The sequence below is a fragment of the Humulus lupulus genome, chromosome 2 (genome assembly GCF_963169125.1).
Source record: "Humulus lupulus chromosome 2, drHumLupu1.1, whole genome shotgun sequence".
Taxonomy (NCBI): Eukaryota; Viridiplantae; Streptophyta; class Magnoliopsida; order Rosales; family Cannabaceae; genus Humulus; species Humulus lupulus.
The window spans coordinates 294,858,512-294,878,248 of NC_084794.1; the positions used below are offsets into that span (position 1 = coordinate 294,858,512).

The following is a 19,737-nucleotide window of genomic DNA, read 5'->3' on the forward strand; positions in this document are numbered from 1 at the left end:
TATGTATAAAATTTTGTGCATATTCGAGGTGTGTAGAGGGTGATACAGTCAAAATACTAAGAGATGTACGAATATAAGGCAAAAACTTGCAAAATTTGCCATCGAAAATGGGAAAAAAAATTCAAATGTGGACTTTAGGCTCCTTTTCAACTCCAATAGATGCATTTACCCAATGAGATGTGTTGGGGAAAAATATCGAACGAGTTGAACACAAGTGTAATACATTTCGGAGAAATTAGTGAAATCTCAAATTCACCAAAGTGGTACCCCTTTCAGAAAAGTTCGATTTCTATAATATGAATTCGACCAACGTTTTGAAAGTGAATACTAAGGAATCTCTGAGGGTCATGGGCACAAAAGTTGTAGCCCTATATCTTTGTCTTCTATGTATAAAATTTTGTGCATATTCGAGGTGTGTAGAGGGTGATACGGTCAAAATACTGTTATAAAATATCATTATAATAATTGGTTTAATTTTCATTTAATATATTTATGTCATTCTTATATATATTGTTTATTTATTTGACATTTATATGACAATTATACAAATTTAATAAAAATAATTAATAAATTTTATAAATAAAACTAAGTAAGAGTTTGCAAAAATATGGTTTTTTTTTTTTAAAAGAAAAGGTTAATATATGGCCTTTTTTTTTTATGAATTTTCACTTTTATGGGTTTATTTTCTCATATTTTTTTGTATAAAAATTGGTTTATGCTATAGTTTTACTTTTAATCAAGTTTTGTTAATTTGGAAGGGTATGTTTGTAATTTGATTATTATTTTTTAGTTTATTTGATTTTTTTTATATTAAATTTTTCTTTGTTGTTTTGCAATTTTTTTTATTTTTTTAGTTTTGCAATATGAATTGTGTTTATCATTTGTTTATTTATTATAAACCTTTGTTTTCCTTTTATTTTAGATTGTATGTTTTTTTTTCAAAGCTTGGGTAAGGTAACTAGTTACTTTATTGATTTTTCACAGTTATGTAAAAAAAAATCATATAGCTAGGTTAAATAACATGTATCATGAGAGATAACCAGTTATCCTGAGAGAAGTAACTTTCTGACATAAGAGGGGTAACCAGTTACCATACGAGAGGTGACGAGTTACTTATATTAAATATGAAAATAAACATTAAAGTTGAATAAAAAAAATGCATGACCTGATCTTATAACCCATAAATATACACATGTATCACAACGTGGAGGTAATTAGTTACTATAAAGAACCCAGAAATATACAGCTATACCAGAATGTGAAGATAACTGGTTACCATAAAAAACCCAAAAATATACACATATCAGAACGTTAAGGTAACCAGTTACCTATTGCAGATTTGAAGATTGAAAAAAAAACTCATAAATATACACACATACCAGAACGTGAAAGTAACCAGTTACCATAAAGAACTCAGAAATATACACATAATAGAGCATGAAGGTAACCAATTACCTATTGTAGACTTGAAGATAAAAAAAAAATTACAAATCCAAATAAAACAAACGAGTTCTGATCTGCAACCCAAGAAGAAGAAGGTGTTGACTGCGTTTTTAGCCAACGACGTGAGAACGTCAATAACGACAAGCCTTCAAGAGAATGTAAACGACAACAGACATTTTTAATAAAGAAAATAAAGAACACACAAGATTTTTATAGTGGTTTAGCCCCGATTGTCGGTAATAGCCTAATCCACTTAGAGTTGTGATTTATAGATCCGTACTCAAGATCAGATGGACTGAGCCAACTGAGTTTCTTCAGTACAGATTGCAAAAATACAAGAATTCTCTCAAATATCAGCACTTTCTCTCTCTAGAATACTCAGACTCAAATTTTCTCTCTCTAGAAATAAGAAGCAGAAGAAGCCCCTCTTTCATCCCATAAGCCCTCTATTTATAGGCTTAGGGTCATACATACGGTATCCCCTAGAACCGAGATATTTTATTATATTTATTACATTTAAATTACAAATAAACATTCAAAATTCAAAAAGTAACAAACCCCCCATTTGTGGGAAGAATGAGAGATTCCCGCATATCTTTTTGAAGCTGTTTCTGGGAATCTTGACTTAGTCCTCCTCTAGCTAGTTGATCCACCTCTCTTACTGACCACTCATGCAAGTGCTGGTCGGACATGTGCATGGTGGTAGGACAAACATTTGTTGGTTGGACGTGCATGGTGGTAGGACATGCATGGTGGTAGGACATGCACTTCTCTCCTCTAACATGGCACTCTCCTCTAGCATGCCATGTTTCTCCTCGGACCAAATCCTTGGGGTCTCCTAGGACCACCCTCTTGGGGTCTCCTAGGACCACTCTCTTGAGTTCTCCTCGGATGCACTCTCCTTAGCTCTCCTAGGATGCACTCTCCTTAGCTCTCCTAGGATGCATTCTCCTTAGCCTCCTAGGATGCACTCGCCTTAGCTCTCATAGGATGCACTCTCCTTAGCCTCCTATAATGCATTCTCCTTAGCTTTCCTCAGACCAAGGTGCACTTGGCTTGGTTATGACATCTTTCAAGCAGTCCAAATTTTTCGTCAGTCTACCGGGTCACTTTATCACAACTCTGAGGAGTCAATGTATTTATTGACTATTTAATGTGTCTTTTACGGACCATGTACTGCCATTTGTCACCTCTATTGCCACGTCATTGATCTCCAATTTTTGGGTATAACAGAAGGTATATCTGTAATAATATGAACAATTGTTTACCTAAACATTATTTTTTTTACAAGTTAGTTCTGGATCTAAAAAAAAAAGTTTAGACCTAGAAAAAAAAATTAAGATCTAAAAAAAAATCAGATTGCAGCAGAACCGATTGGATGTTGCCAATTGTTGCTGAAGGTTTGCCAGTCGGAGTTGGCTGGAGGTTTGCCGATCGGAGTTGGCTGGAGGTTTGCCAATTGGAGTTGGCTGGAGATTGCGGATTTGTTGCTGGAATTAATTTGAATGTTGTTCTTGATCAAATCTTGAAGATCTCGTCGGAGTTTTGAAGGTGTTGCCGGAGTTTGGGTGCCTTGGTTGAGGATCTCAAGTTTCAGCATATGAGTTTTTGCTATGTTAATTACTACAGTACTTCTCATTTTGCTGATATGTTTTTGTTTAATTTTTAGTTCTTATATGTGATTAGTTTTTCCATAAATTGAGTTTTTGTTAATTAAGTTTTTCTATACAAATTAGAGAAAGTCTAATTCCCATATTTTTGCAAAGTAATAGCTAAAAAGTCATATTTATGAAAAATTCCCTAATTTATATGTTTGGCATTAAAAGTTATTTGAGTATTGGATTGCCCACATACGGCCCAAGAAGTGCATTGGATTGTTGGGCTCCGGCCATGAAGATGTTTTGGACCTTGGGCCATCACTATGCCTATGAGCTGTGTATCCATCGTTTTATAGTAAAAATTGGCAATATGTGTTGAATTTCTTTTGTGAGAAGGTCTTTAACATAATTACAAGTAAATAAATGAATATATATAACTTTTTTAAGGACGATTTCCTTAAATTTGTTAGTTGGTGTAATATTTAGTTACATAATTTTAATGTATAATATATTATTACTCTTTTACAAAGAATAATGATATGTGCATTAAAATTATGCACTAAAATATTACACCGACTAATGTGATACTTTTTTTTAAAACAATGAATCATATTCAAAATAAATTTGATTGATTAAATGAAACTAGTACGTGAGTTGGTGTAATATTTTAGTGCATTATTTTCGCATGCATATGATTACTCTTTTACAAAATCTTTTGTGAAAGTTGTAGTACTACATTGGCCCTCTTACAATGTGTTGCCATAATTTAAAGAAGTCATAATGACTATCAATAATAATAGACTACAATTGCATTTATTATTCACTTTAAATTCTTAATATGGACCCAAATTTTACACTTTATGTTCCATTGTGATAGATACTAACTATTATTCTTCCATAAGTTTCTAAAACCAAAAAATAAAAAAGATAGGGCCTATACAAGAAAGTAAGGCCATGCAAATATGCCAAAATTATGATTCTTCATCAAGAATCAAAATATAAATTTATTGTATACCTAGTTTTTTTAAATATATATATATATATAGTGTTCCCTTAAATTCAAGAAATTCAAATAGTTATTCCTTTATATAATTACATAACTAAAATAGATGAAAAAAGTTTTTGTTGTCCTTCATTCGTAATGGTCATTGAATAGTGAGAATTAACTTTTAGGGGGGCTAAATTGTAAATTTTCAAGAAAAATGGGTTAAAAACTAAAAAAAAATCTCAATAATTTTGGGGAGGCCACTCTTACCTAAGAGCAGTCCCAATGGCTGCTTTAAAGTAGTCCAAATGTAATTTTTTTTAGCTAATTGACTTAATGTCTACTCCATTGGCTCCTCTAAATATATATGTATAATAGCTCAGCACTAAACCCAATAAATTTTATTCTAAATGTAGCTAAGCTTAAATTAGCTATGTAAATATTTTTTAATTTTTTTTTTGTCCTTTTTTCCCTTTCTCTCTCCCATTAGCAAATTTTTTATTATTATTTTTTCTTTTTTAATATGTTTTTTTTACTTAAACTATTAAATAATATTTATAAATATAATATTTAAATGATGTAAAAGAAAATATAGAGTAGCTGATGTATGGTGCAATGTAAAAATGTAAGGTAAAATAGAAAAAGTGAGATTTTAATGAGGTATTTTAATAAATAGAGTAGAGTAACCATTGGGAGTACTCTAAGGGTAAATCCGTCTCCGAGTGAGAAAGCTTGTTATTTAGCTAAATAAATTAGGAACACTTCGAATAGAGTAGCTATATTTACTATTTAACTAAATTATAACTAAAGAGTACTAAAAAAGTTATACAATAGATGTTTTATTGTTTATATCTTTTTACCTTTGTCTATAATGTTTAGCTAGATTTATGTTACACTATTCATTATGTAAACATATTATATTATCATCTCTTTCTTTCTTTATATATATATATATTTATAGATTTGATCATCTTTTTTTTCTTTCTATATATATTTATATACCTATTAAAAGAGTTTTATTTATATTTTATAATATTATTATATTTAATCTTTTAATATATTTTATTTTTATTTTAGCACAACACTACATATACTTAATATAAAATATGACATATTTGTAAATTGATCATATATTTTATAATATTAATAATTAGAATAAAAAAATATAAATTGGTATTGAAAAATATATGAAATGAAATGATATTATTGATAGTTCATAGAAAATATTTGAAATTAATAAAAAATGTTTGAAAATATAATATTTAAATGATATAGAGAAAAAAAATAGAGAATCTGATGTATGGTATAATGTAAAACTTAGAGGTAAAATAGAAAAATGTGTGTTTTGGAGATGTATTTTAAAGAATGGAGTAGAACACGCATTGAGCATGCTCTAATAGGAAATATTGCAACCCATTGTTGTTCTTTTAACAATGAACCACTATAGGAGTAGGCAACTACCTCTTAAGAGGCTAGTTTGGTTGAAATGTAATTTATTCAATAGTCAACTTTAGCTGTACTATGGGAAAAAATGGTTAAAGAATAAAGTTGTTGTGTGTTTGGTAAATTTTATTTTAAAAGTATTGTAATGGAAAAATAAAACCAACACTAGTTCTTATATTGAACAAGCCATAACCCACCCACTAAGAGTTTTACATTGGTCCTTGACTATTTCTTAAGCCCAAAAGCAGCTCACTCAGTGACAAGGCTAGAAGAATTGGTCAAACACGTGAGATAAAACACCACGAGCTGGAACAATTTCGAGTTTGTCCAAGAGAAACACTCTTCCTCTTAAAAAAGAAGAAGACTACTTCTCAAGCTCATTCACTAATAATGGAGCAAAAGTCTTAAGAGGCTTATAAATAGGGATGCACACGGGTCGAGTTTTTGGGTTTCGGGTGCATCGGGTTCAGGTTTTGCGAGTTTCGGGTGGAGGAAAGTGGTACCGAATCCGATCTGAAATTTTCGAGTTTTGGGATGATTTTGGGTTTTGGTTTTCATCGGGTCGGGTTTTGTAACGCCCTAAACTCCAGGGACCGTTACGGTGTGCCTTATAAATAGTGCTAAACTCGCTAATCGAGTCATTTGGCCATAAACGCGTAACTAAGTATGATTAGCGGTTTAGGGATTAAAATTTTTGGTTAAGATACAACGTTTCATTATAACGTTTACTGTATACAATGGGATCCCAAAAATATAATTTAAAGGTCTATTATAAGAAAATATTAACAACCAGCCGATCTACCCGACAAAACAGGGTTTAACCCTAGTTCCTCTTTCAAACATCGGTCGTGGTGGTCGAGCAGCTGCATATGTACACATCGTCACTTAAGCTCTCCAACTCAAGGATGGTCTAGCTTTCTTTTACCTGTACCTGCACCACATAGCACCCGTGAGCCGAAGCCCAACAAGAAAACTAAATATGCTCATGAATAGTAATAACATGTCATCAAATCATAAGGCGCATGCCTAGCAAATATAGCCCTATTCAAGCAACAAATAAGTTCACATAATGATGGGTATCCAGGATAAGGAATCCTGCCCTCCTAAGTGGATGACTATCAAGTCAATCCTAATTAGATAAGTAATTTAACACTGGTGGTTCTGGTAACCATACTGGGCTTATAGTCCAAAATAGAAGAGTGACAGTTGTAAAAGTCACTAAGGTGGGTTCCGTTCCCATTAGCCATGTGACGATAGGGTCACCTGAGCTTTACAGATAAGTGATCATTTCAATAGCTTAAACAAGGTAGGTATTTGATGGTGTAGTCACCAACATAACCCTACCGAGTGACCATAGAGTCACAACCGTGGGATTCCGCTCCCTAGGCATGTAACAAAACAGTCACCTCGGCCTTAGGCCCTGGCTCTGAGTAACTAGTCATAGACTATTCAAGCGCTTTTAGTTTTCATCAAACTTACGGTCGGTTCGACATTAATGCTCATATTGAGTCATCCAATGCAAATGTCGATTAGATCTAATCTTTTATCGGCTCTGCGTTCATGACACTTATGCCGTTTCTGGCTCTTAGGTCATTAACATGCGACCAATGCCAAACCTGAATAGTCAGGGCCACACATAAGTAAGCAATGCTACCAAACATATATCATATGTCAAATATCCAACACAGGGCATCCAGCATGCTTACTTAACAATTACTAGCATAACTAGGATCATGCACAATCATAGAGACTCAAGCTCTGAACAATCTCATACTCTATATTCCCAGCATGCCCTAATCACATGTTTCTCGTGCTTCATATTTAAACATCCAACATGCATCAAGAGTAACCATGCATGTCATATACACAGGGTACAATTTTCTTACCTTTGGTCCAAGCACAGGTTACCAACAAACAAGCCACAAGCACGATCCTGATTCCAAGTCTCTAGTGATAACCTAGTCACAACCATAAACGGTGATCCAATAAGTTCAAGTTCTAAAACCAATCCCAGAACCAAGACCTAGCCTCCAAGACATCAAATCCCACTAAACCAGGTAGTAGGAACGATCCCGAGGCCTAAGGTTTGAGTTCCCACAATCAAAACATCATTTCAGCCATAAAAACCCTCAAGCACCGCAGCCCCAAAACCCTGAGCCGCGGCCCCTAGCCAAAACAAGAACACCAACATCAACACCAAGCGTCGCGACGCCACTATTCAAGCGCCGCGGCCCCCAGACCCCTTCAGCAACCTTCACCTGCTTCATCGAGCCTGGACCGCGGCGCCCAAGAACAGTGCCGCAACCCAACCTCGAACCAGCCATTTTGCCTCGATTTCTCCATTTTAAAACCTTCCAAAAACCTATCCAAACATCTCAAAACTCAAAAATCAAAGTTCCTAAACATCCCTATGATCCAAAACCCACAAAACCCAAGTATCAAATCTAACAAAAACTCATCAAAACACAAAGTCCAATTCAAGCTTAAAAACTTAAAACTTGAATTACCTCTAATTGAGTTGTTCCCAACTAAATCCTCCGGCTAATAAGCTTCTAATCTTCCCTAGGATCGCTATGCCTCGATCCTCGCCTGAATCCGAGTCCTAGAACTCAAGTTTCCTTCGAAAATGCGATTGGGAGACGAAAATGGAACTTAGAGGGAGAGAGAACTTACTGGACATTCTTTTTATTTCTTAAAATATTACTTCAAGCTTAAGCAGCCTCAAACAAATCTAAACGCTCGAGGTCCCGAAAACACCCCCGGGGACAAAATAGTCAAAACCTCCAGAATTTCCCCATGATCTTACTAACTCCCAATTTATCATCAAATATTGATTCCCATTACCCAATAACTCGGTAATGCTAAATACCCCTTGACTCACTCTGAGTCAAGAACAAATCCCGTTGTGATTTTCCCATTAGCTTACCTCCTAGGATCGTCTTGTGCTGAGTAACCCAAGCATTACCAAATAATAATAAAGCACCACACACGCATGCCACATATATGTCAAATATGCCCGAAATGACCAAAATATGAAAATCACCCAATTAATCAGAAATGGGTTCACATGCATATTTAATACACCTAACACATGCATATTATCATTTAATCACATAATAAATCAATTATGACCCTCCCAACCTCCTAATCAATGTCCTAAACCTTATTAGGAAATTTGGGATATTACAGGTTTGGTCGGGTTTCGGGTGGGATTGGTCAAAAAATGGGCTTTGGGCCGAAAATGGGCCTTGGTAAGAAAATTCAAAAATACCATTTTTTTGACACTTTTTGAATTTTTTTACTTTTCACATGTTTTTTTTTTAATGTTGTTGTTAGTTTGGTAATGTTGATTTTTTACAAATTGGGTCTTAGTAAATTTTTTTTAATTATGTTCGGGTTCAGGTTACACCCGAACTCGTGTACCCTTAATTTCAAAATCCGAACCCGACCCGAACTATGTCGGGTTCGGATTGGATTTCACCCCAATTTGATGGGTTTGCAAAAATTCGAGTTTGGTCGGGTTTGCGGGTTTTTCGGGTCAAATGTTCACCCCTACTTATAAATGCCCAAGCCTAGACCTCCTAGCGGAGGCATCACTCTTTCACTCACTTCTACTCATTCAAGCACTTATTCTCTAAAAAGCTCTCTCAAATCACCAAAGAATCGATCACCTAGATCAACCCTTTATCTCCATGCTACGATGACATTAGTTTCTTTACATTTCATTAGTCATTAGATGTACTCACTGACTCGACCATCATAGTTCTTTCGGCCAACACCACTCCAATGTCCCAAGGATTTGAGTCTATTTTTCCTTGTTCTACAAGTTGTCGGCACTTGCGAACAAACTTCTCAACAAGTGTAGATTTTACCGTCTACATTTATATTTATATATATGAAATATTTTTTTTAGAGTAGCTATGAAAGAATTTTAAATAGTTACAATTTTATAATATTTATATTTAGCATTATTAAATAAAATTTAATTAGTTAAAACTTATACAATCATTAATTAATATTAGTATGATGATTGAGTATTAATTCATGTATATATATATATATAAACTCAAATACCAAATAGAATGATGATACATCATAAGATAATTTTTTTTTTAAATTTCAAGATGAATATAGTATTTTGTATTAATTTACAAATTTAAAAATAATATATTCCTTTTCTCAAAAAAATTCATTTAATGTTTTATTTATATGGGTGGACCACTGGACCCAAAACTTGGCCATTAGTTTTATCGGGTTCCTCCAAACTCCATACAAAACGCTCCAGATCCAATACCCATTTTTAAAAAATTAAATAAATAATTTCAAAAAATAAATAAATTGTTTTCTCTTTTTCTCTCACAAAATAAACAAATTAATAATAATAATAATTAGCAATTACAAGATAAATAAATAAATAATTTACTAATAATAAAAATAAAAATAAAAATAGGGCCCTACACACGTGCCTTTTCCCCAAATTCAAATTTCTTCCCCCTCTCTCTCTCTAACGGCTAATTTCTCTCTCTTCACTTCTCTTCTTCTCCAAACCCTTAGTTCTCTCTCTCTCTCTCTCTATCTCTATCTCTTCTGTATCTTCTTCTCTCCAATTCTGTGGATTCCTCCTTTCTCTCTCTAAAAACTTCTGGTCTGGTTTCTTCTGGTGCGTCGAAGAAGAAGAAGACCACCTGAGGAGTCACACGACGACGATGAAGCACTTCATGCAGCCAAGAAACACCATCTTGAGGGAGACGGAGCCTCCGCCTTCCCAAAACCCTAGCAGCGCCACCGCCAAGATCCGCCCCTCGCGGAAGCAGAAATCTTCAAAGGAGAACGCTCCGCCATCGGATCCTAACTCATTGCCACCGCTTCCCAAACCCTCGCCCTCCGCTGCTGCTAAGTTGAAGAGTCCGTTGCCTCCGCGCCCGCCCTCGTCTAACCCTCTTAAGAGGAAGCTACACATGGAGACTGTTCCTGAGAACTCTGTGTTTGGATCCTCCGATTCTGGCGTCCAGGTATTACTTGTGGATTCTTGTTTTGGAATAATTTATTTTCTTATTTTTAGCTGCGTTGAAATTTGAATCGGCTGAGTAACTTGGGTTTTGGGTTCGATTTGGTTTGAATAAAAGTGTGTAGTTTTAACTTCTGGGAAGAGTTTACTCAACATTTTATTTAAAGCATTTCAAAATGATTTTACTTGTGCTTAAATTTAGTTAGTTTCCCTATTTATCAAGCAGTTTAAACTTGTGATTCTAATCCAATTTTTCGGATGGGCTTTCCTTTTTAGAAAAATGATATAATTATGGAAGTTGAATTTCGATTTAGTTGGCTTTGGAATTGGAAGGTAATGGCAGTTTCTATAAATACTAATAGCTATCTTATCTTCCAATTATATATGGTATGGTTTTTAAAGGAATAACATTTTTAAGGAAAAAAGGGTCGACCTAATTTAGTAGTATATTCAACTGAACTGTTGGTTTGCTCTCCCCGAGTTCAAACTGCTTGAAGATTCAGATTCTTAAATTTTTATTTTTTTATTTGACATTTATTTGATCTGAGACTCCTTTGTAATTGTTACGATTATTACTCATTTTTTAGGTAGTAGTGCGAATGAGGCCACCACGCAATGACAGGGATGAAGGAGGTATGATAGTCGAGAAACTTTCAAGTGATTCTTTAACCATCAACGGGCAAACTTTCACATTTGACTCAGTTGCGGACCCAGAGGCAACACAGGCACGATCCAATTCTGAAAATTTTCCCAGGTTCTTAATTGATGATTATGGAGTAAATGCTGAATTTTATACTTTTTTATTGCAGCTTGATCTTTTCCAGCTTGTGGGAGCGCCTCTTGTTGAAAATTGTATGGCGGGTTTTAACAGTTCTGTTTTTGCTTATGGCCAGGTATGTTGAAGTTTGACTTTGCTTAGTTTTGCATTGCACTTTAGTATATATATGTGACATATATATTGATCTACATTGATTGTTGTTAGACTGGAAGTGGGAAAACTTACACTATGTGGGGTCCAGCCAACGCATTGTTGGATGAAAACATATCGAGTGATCAACAAGGTTTAACTCCTCGAGTTTTTGAGCGTCTCTTTGCTCGCATAAACGAGGTAATTTTAAGTTGTCTTTGTTTTGAGTCGTTAAATTCCAAGTCATATATTTGCTTCAAGTTTTCTCTGGATTCTCACAGGAGCAAATCAAGAATTCGGATAAACAACTCAAGTATTTGTGTCACTGCTCTCTTCTTGAGGTAGATTCTTCACAACCGTCTATTTCAGATTGATCAGCTGGTTTATTTAACCTTTTAATTACTAAATTTACGTCTAACTATTTTTTTGCAGATTTACAATGAACAAATAACGGATTTATTGGATCCTAACCAAGGAAACCTCCAGGTAAATAAGATTTTTTTAAGAGCTAGTCTTATATGTACGAATAATGACTGACCTGGATTTTTATCAATTTTTTTCTCACAGATTAGAGAAGATGTTAAATCAGGGATCTATGTTGAAAATCTTACAGAAGAGTGTGTGCGTACAATGGAGGATGTAAATAAGCTTTTAACGAAGGTTTGCTCTTTAAAGCTTTGGGAGTTATCTCTCTCTCTCTCTTCACTCTCTCTCTCTTTCTTTAGCCGCATTCATGTGTTTTTTAAACGTCTGATAGCATGTCTAAATAAAAAAAAAGGTTATGGTAGTTTTGTTAAAATAAAAAAAGGTAACACGTGAGGGAATGTCACAATAACTCATAGCATTATTCACTTAGTTGTACATGGAATTGTCTTAAAGACTGATTCTTTTTTCAGTTACCATATAAAGAAAGTAAGTTCTTATTGGTAGATTCCGCATATGATTTATGAATTTTCCATTCTAAGGAACATAAAGGAAAACAACTGATTCAAGTTGCGGAAGTATGAAGAAGCTTTATGATTATATCACCTCTTAAAATAATTAAAATAAAAATTAGTCAATGTAAAATTGGAGGAATTCACAGCAATAATGCACTTCTAACTTGCAAAGCTTCTGTACTTGGAATTTTCCCTTGTTATCAGCTTCACTCTTTGGCATGTTGTGACTTGCATAACTATGAACAGATTACATCGTGCACCAAAATTATCTAAAGAATGTTTCAATAACTCATCTTTTTGCTTGAAGTCTCTTTGTAATCAATCTTACCATAGCATGACGAGCTATAAATGGAAATTATCTTGTTCGCATGCCTCTCATTACAACTTCCAAATACACTTTGCAGGGGTTGTTGAACAGAAGGACAGGTGCAACAAGCATTAATTCTGAGAGTTCTCGCTCACATACTGTTTTTACCTGTGTTCTGGAATCTCGGTGCAAGGTATGACCATTTATGGCGGTGACAGAAGTTATGGTTTTATTGATCAAATTTTATTTTCCTGTTTTATACGAGAAAGTCATATTCTTGGAGTTCTGATCTGATTTGAAATAAATGATCACTATAGTAAAGTAGTTTTCATAAATGTCTTCTTATTAATGATCCGTGTTAATCATATATTTCTGAGTGATCTGAAATTAGCTGTCCCTTTTTGCAGAGCACGGATGGTCTGAGCAGCTTCAAAACCAGCAGAATAAATCTTGTTGATCTAGCAGGGTCAGAGAGACAAAAATTAACAGGTGCAGCAGGGGAGCGCTTAAAGGAAGCGGGAAATATTAATCGTTCATTGTCACAGCTTGGGTAAACATTACCTTATTTAACTAAAATAAATTAATAAATATAGTGAAAGATTTTTTACTGAGTTAGTGCATGTGCATGCAGCATATCTAGGGTTCCCTTACCATGGCTAATGTGAATGGAAATATTATTATTGATAGATTTTAACAACTTATCTAATCTGAATGGAAATATTGTTGTGCATTATTAGTCTGGTGCTAATTGATGTCAATTACTGTTGCAGGAATTTGATAAACATTCTTGCTGAAATTTCCCAAACAGGAAAGCAGAGACATATCCCCTATAGAGATTCCAGGCTGACATTTTTATTGCAGGAGTCCCTTGGAGGGAATGCGAAATTAGCAATGGTCTGTGCTATATCACCCACACAAAGGTGAACTTTCAAAATCTTTATTTCTTGCTGCAACCATTTTTTTTTCTTCAAGATTGGGAATTTATATCAGTTCCTGTTGCAGTTGTAAGAGCGAGACTTTCAGCACATTGAGATTTGCTCAGCGTGCTAAGGCTATCAAGAACAAGGCAGTTGTTAATGAAGTAACAGAGGATGATGTAAACCACTTGCGTGAAGTAATACGACAGCTACGGGTATGCTCTTTTCTGCATTTTAATCTGTTGTGCTTCATCAATAATAAGTGAACCTGTGGGATATGACTAAGTTGAAATACTCAACAGGATGAGCTGCATCGAATAAAGTCAAATGGAGTTAACCCACTTGATTCTAATGGAGGACACTCAGCAGCATGGATACGTAGAAGTTTACATTTATTAAAGTCTACCATTAATCGCCCAATGACATTACCCCATATTGATGATGATGGTGATGAGGAGATGGAGATTGATGACGAAGCTGTTGAGAAGCTGTGCATTCAAGTGGAGAAGCAATCAGCTGCAAGTGGAGCTGGCAACATAACTGCTTTGAGCAAGGAGGAAATTGTTAAATCAGATTCGCAACTTGTGGACTCTGAATTGAGAAGTTCTAATGATCCTCATCCCTGTACCAAAAAACAGGATTTCGAGGACACGGATGTCAAAATGGAAGAAGTAATATCACAACAAGATGAGCCCATGATTGTTGATTCTGGTGAAGCTGTTGGAGAAAAACCAGAAATTTCTAATGATAATATGCTGAATTCTCATAATGTTGCTGAGGAAAATAACCATAACACTGAAACCTGTTTGTCTGGACTGTCTGCTCAAGACAACAATAACCTTGGCTCCTCTGCCAGTGAACTGCTAAATGAAGAATCAGAAAGCAAAATGGTACAGGACAATTGTTGCTCTTTACCTAACTCTGAATCAGCTTATGAAGAGCCTGTGTGCATGCCAATTGAAGATAGATGCAACAATTCTCCAAATAAGTCAATGAATGGTGCATTTCCAAGTCTCACAATAGTTCCATGTGATGTATCCCCAAACCTTCAATCTCCAACTCCAAGCCTTTCACCAAAAACTAACAGCAGCAGGAAAAGTTTGAGGACCTCATCTATGTTAAGTGCTTCCCAAAAAGTTCCATTGGACAAGAGTGCATCTTTGGCGAAAACCCCAAAAGAGAGCTCTGCCAATACTATATCTACTCAAACAAGCAGGAGTTTTCTTGCACCAACTGAACATTTGGCTGCAAGCATCCGCCATGGTCTTGAAATATTTGATAGTAACCGTCAGAGTTCAGCTTTTAGGAGGTCAACATATAGGTTCTCGTACAAACCATCAGAATCTAAGATTTTTTTGCCAGTTCCCAAAGTTGATGTCGGTGTGCAAACTATTCAATCAGAAGACTCGGTGGAATTTACGTGTGGTAGTTGCAAGAACAGAATGCAACTAGAGGCTAAAGAAGAGGCCAATGATGATTTGAACCTGCAGTTAGTACCTGTTGATGGCATAGGATCTGCTGAAAAATTAAAATTAGTTCCTAAAGTATGTTTAGTGGCATGAGCTGATATTCTGGTTATGACTTAATTACTCTTGAAATAATACCCTGAAATTTCTTTCTCATATTTTTCTCTTACTTCTCAGGCAGTGGAAAAGGTCTTGGCAGGAGCTATCCGGAGAGAAATGGCTCTAGAAGACTTATGTGCCAAGAAAACTTCTGAGATAGTGCAGCTTAATCGTTTGGTATGTATTTTCGTATTTTCACCCATGCATATCTAGTATTTTATTCTGATCATCAGTAATAGTATTGTTCCCTCTCACCTACCATTTACAGGTCCAACAGTACAAGCATGAAAGAGAATGCAATTCCATAATCACACAGACGAGGGAGGATAAGATTTTGCGTCTTGAAGGCCTTATGGATGGTATTTTACCCACTGAGGACTTCATGGAGGAAGAACTAGTATCCCTCAAACATGAGCATGAGGTATTGATTCATTCAAATGTTTCCTTGCAGTTCTTTTTCCTTGAGCAATTAGCTTACCCATGATTTACAGCTTTTGAAGGAGAAATATGAGAATCATCCAGAAGTTTTGAGGACAAAAATTGAGCTTAAAAGAGCTCAAGATGAGCTAGAAAACTTGCGAAATTTTCATGATATGGGAGAGCGGGAAGTATTGTTGGAAGAAATTCAAGACTTAAGAAGTCAGCTTCAGTACTATGTGGATTCATCATCGTTATCGCGGAAGCGAAACCCAGTACTGCAGTTGACACAAGCATGTGACGCGAGTGCGCCCCCTCCTCTTAGTACAATTTCGGAGTCTAAGGATGAAAGTGTTGATGACAAACTTGAACAGGAAAGAAAGCATTGGACAGAGGCAGAAAGTAAGTGGATTTTTCTTGCTGATGAATTGAGAGTTGAACTCGATGCTACCAGATTACTAGCTGAAAAGACAGCGCGGGAACTAGACACTGAGAAGAAATGTGCAGAAGAGCTGAAGGAAGCAATGCAGCTGGCCATGGAGGGACATGCACGTATGCTAGAACAATATGCAGATTTGGAAGAGAAACATATGCACCTGCTTGCAAGGCATAGGAAGATACAAGAAGGAATTGAGGACGTCAAGAAAGCAGCTGCTAGAGCTGGAGTTCGGGGTGCTGAGTCCAAATTTATAAATGCTCTTGCCGCTGAAATTTCAGCATTAAAAGTAGAAAGAGAAAGAGAAAGGCGGTACCTTAGGGATGAGAACAAAGGTCTTCAGGCCCAACTGAGGGACACTGCTGAGGCTGTGCATGCTGCAGGTGAATTACTTGTGCGGCTTAAAGAAGCCGAAGAAGCTGTTGCCACTGCCGAGGTGAGTTCAGTGTAGTCGTCTTTTTCCCACTAATTTGTCAAGTTTGTACGTCGAATTCTTTCTTTTTCTCTCTTGCACTTTTTTGTTTGTTTGCTTGTTTCCTTCAATTATTAGCTTTTTTATGTATATTTCATAATTCATTTTAATCTAAATTGTTGGAATATAACATGCCTAGTACCAATGAACAAAAAAACAAATTGAACTAGTTTTGCATTTTGAAAGAAATGACTTGTATAAATCATGTAAATGCAAGCTAGTCATGAAAGCCAAGTTTTAACTTGTTCTTTAGCATTTTAATTGATAGTTGATAGGAAGATTCACTTAGTAATCATTTGTGCTATGTCATGTATGAAAAACATAATTATGGAGTGTACTTTCAACTAATTTATTTTGCAGTAGATTGGCTTCATAGCCTACTTTACTTTATCATCAAATTATTGCATGCTTGTATTGAACCACTGTTTAAATTGTATACATATTGTTTTTTTCCTTGTTTAAATTGTATACATATTGTTTAAATTGTATTGAACCACTGTTTAAATTGTATACATATTGTTTTTTTCCTTGAATGTTTTTATATGATATAAGAATTTGTGAGACATGATTTGGCTGGCTGGGCTTTGGGAAGCCACTTTTGGGCTGCTTTTGAAGCTCTTTTAAAATTGGTTGGGTTTCCTTTCCAACGTGTCTTGACTTTTAGCTCTAAAAAGCTCTTTTAGAAGAAGTTAGACTTCTTACGAAATAGCTTCTAGGGAAGCTAAAAGCTAAAGTAAAAGCCCAACCAAACAGGCCCGATATGCCTCTAGGCGCACTAGCATTGTGAACAGTACGAGTCACAACTCCCGTCATATTCTAACTTCACTTATTCAAATTTGCAGAAGCAAGCTATGGATGCAATGCAAGAAGCTGATAATGCCTATCAACAGATGGACAAAATGAAGAGAAAATATGAAAAGGAGATTAGCACTCTCAACGAGCTCCTTGCTGATTCTCGTCTACCTAAAGACACAACAACAAAACCAGCTTTCGATGATGATACGGTAAAATACGACGAAGGGGAGCCTTGTGATGATTCAAATGACCATAAATGGAGAGAGGAATTTGAACCATTCTATAATGGTGAAGATGGTGGTGAGTTACCAAAACTTGCAGAACCCTCTTCATGGTTCTCTGGTTACGATAGATGCAACATATAATAATTATGTGTAGAGAGACATAATTAGTGTCATAGGAAACTAATAGAAAGTTTCTGTGTTATATATATAATATAATATAGCTCGTATGATGATCATTTCTAAGTGGTTCTTCCATTGTACTTTGTTGTAGTCATATTTTATTATTCATTAGCCTCTCTAGCTTTTCAACATTGAAACTTTCTCTCTTCCCTCCTCAAATTATCTATTCTCACTTGTAAAATTTTCATTAGTGTGTAACAACATCTTAAAGTCTTGTTGGGTAACCCTTCAAAGTCCAAAATGTGGTGTGGAAAAAATGAAGAGAAAATTTTAACAAATTTGGTCTGGAGAGTTGGGATATATTGGTAGACCCCATTGTTGTTTGAATGACAATGTAGTAGAGTAGGGTCTCTCTCAAGACAAATATATATATATATCTATATATTAAGAGAGGCATTTAATAATTTATGTCCTTGATCTTAGATCATTTATTTGTTTGGTTAAAGTGTCCAGAAGATAGGGGGCAATCTTCAAGTGGATCAGAGATGTATGTCCATGGCTCTGTGTTGAATTGGAGGCAAAATTAGACAGTCCACAAGTTTTTTTTCACTTTGGCAGCCTCTTGATAGAGTTGGGAGCCTATCTTTTCTTAGAGACCATAAAACAACAAGCTTGTGGCCTTGTCTTCTCTGACATGAATCTATCCCTACCAGTGGACCTATTCCATCTTTGGGAGCTACTGAGTCTTGGGATAGAAAATAGAGAGAAAAAAAAAATGGAAAACATGTAGGCCTGAAAAACCCCCATCCATTCATGGTCCAAAATGTAAAAGATGTAACTTTGTAAAAAAATGGAAAAATTACACCTTGTACCCATTTTAAATGATGCCCTTTCATTTTTACCTATTATTTTTAATTCTTATTTTAGTATTCAAATTTTTAATTAATGTGCCCATTATACCCCTTTAATTACATGTTTTTTTTTTTAATTTTAAACACATTACAATTAGAATGCATTTCTAATTTAACTATAATATGACACATATAATACACATTACAAAAACACTTAGAATCATGTGCTCAAATAAGGGTAAATTAGGAAATCTCATGATAATAATGGGTAAAGTTCAACTAAATATATTTAGTGTCTAATTTTAGTTAACTACTTCTAAAAGTTGGTAGTTCTCAACTTTTCCCCTTTGTAAATTATATGTATTATGTATAAATTAATGTAGGTTTTTATACTATTTGGGCATCTCCTGTTTTTTCTAATACTAATTTAGACTTTTACTAAAAATTAACTCCTTCGTTCAAATTTGGTCAACAATAAACTCAAAAATATTTTGGATTTTCGTTGGCGGTGAGTTGGCGGTAGGAGAAAGAGAAAAGGCGAGGAGATACATTTTTTTTCTTCACAATTTTATATAACGGAATGTCTTAATTATAATTGTTTGAAATCAAGGGTTCGAATTGGCATTACAAAAAATCAGACAAACTTAAAAATTATAGAAATCCTCAAAAATATAAAAGCCTATATGTGATATTTTTTTTGGATTTTACTTTTAAGAATGTGAGATACTAGAAAGCCATTAAAATTTGAAGGTGGATGGGTTGAGATTGACTTCTAAGATTGTTAGAACCTTAGATTGTTGTTTAAAGGATGAAACCAAATTTTGAAACACAGGCTCTCCTTGAAGTTTGCCCCACTAAAGGGAAATATAAAACAAGTGTGGGATGTTGGAATAATAATTGTAAATTCAATCTTAGCCCATTGGATCTTCACATTTTGGCCTTTTTGGTCTCAATTTGTGGATCTTTCTTTTAATTCTTATCTCAAACTTATTTACTCTGAGGGGTGTGTTTGGTTGGGTAGTAACGAGAATGTAAATTTTAACTCATATTTGGTAAATTTATTTTTAAAGGTTATGGGGTTTGTGTTTCCAAGTGAGTCCCATTTTTTAGTTTGATTTGAAGGTAATCTTAACATTTTTAAACACTTGAGTTTCAAATTCTCTTAATCTAAACTCCATCTAACTCTACTCTCATAAACTCGAACCTCATACTAAACTCCCCTTTGGAGTTACTAGCTAACCTTGTATTTCACAATTGATAATAAGTATGTAATTGTCTTATCCAACATACCCTAAAAAAAATTATCTTGTA

General features: G+C 34.8%; 1 protein-coding gene across 1 annotated transcript; it reads left to right on the forward strand.

Moving 5' to 3' along the window:
* Positions 1 to 10,023: 10,023 nt before the first annotated feature.
* Positions 10,024 to 17,766, forward strand: LOC133819915 (kinesin-like protein KIN-12B). The gene is made up of 16 exons (XM_062253295.1): positions 10,024 to 10,481; positions 11,065 to 11,202; positions 11,287 to 11,370; positions 11,460 to 11,585; positions 11,666 to 11,725; positions 11,817 to 11,870; positions 11,952 to 12,044; positions 12,727 to 12,822; positions 13,037 to 13,179; positions 13,400 to 13,549; positions 13,632 to 13,761; positions 13,849 to 15,090; positions 15,190 to 15,288; positions 15,380 to 15,532; positions 15,603 to 16,400; positions 17,279 to 17,766. The coding sequence occupies exons 1-16, from the start codon at positions 10,176 to 10,178 to the stop codon at positions 17,594 to 17,596; spliced, it is 3,990 nt and encodes a 1,329-aa protein (XP_062109279.1). The 5' UTR covers positions 10,024 to 10,175; the 3' UTR covers positions 17,597 to 17,766.
* The last annotated feature ends 1,971 nt before the right edge of the window (positions 17,767 to 19,737 follow it).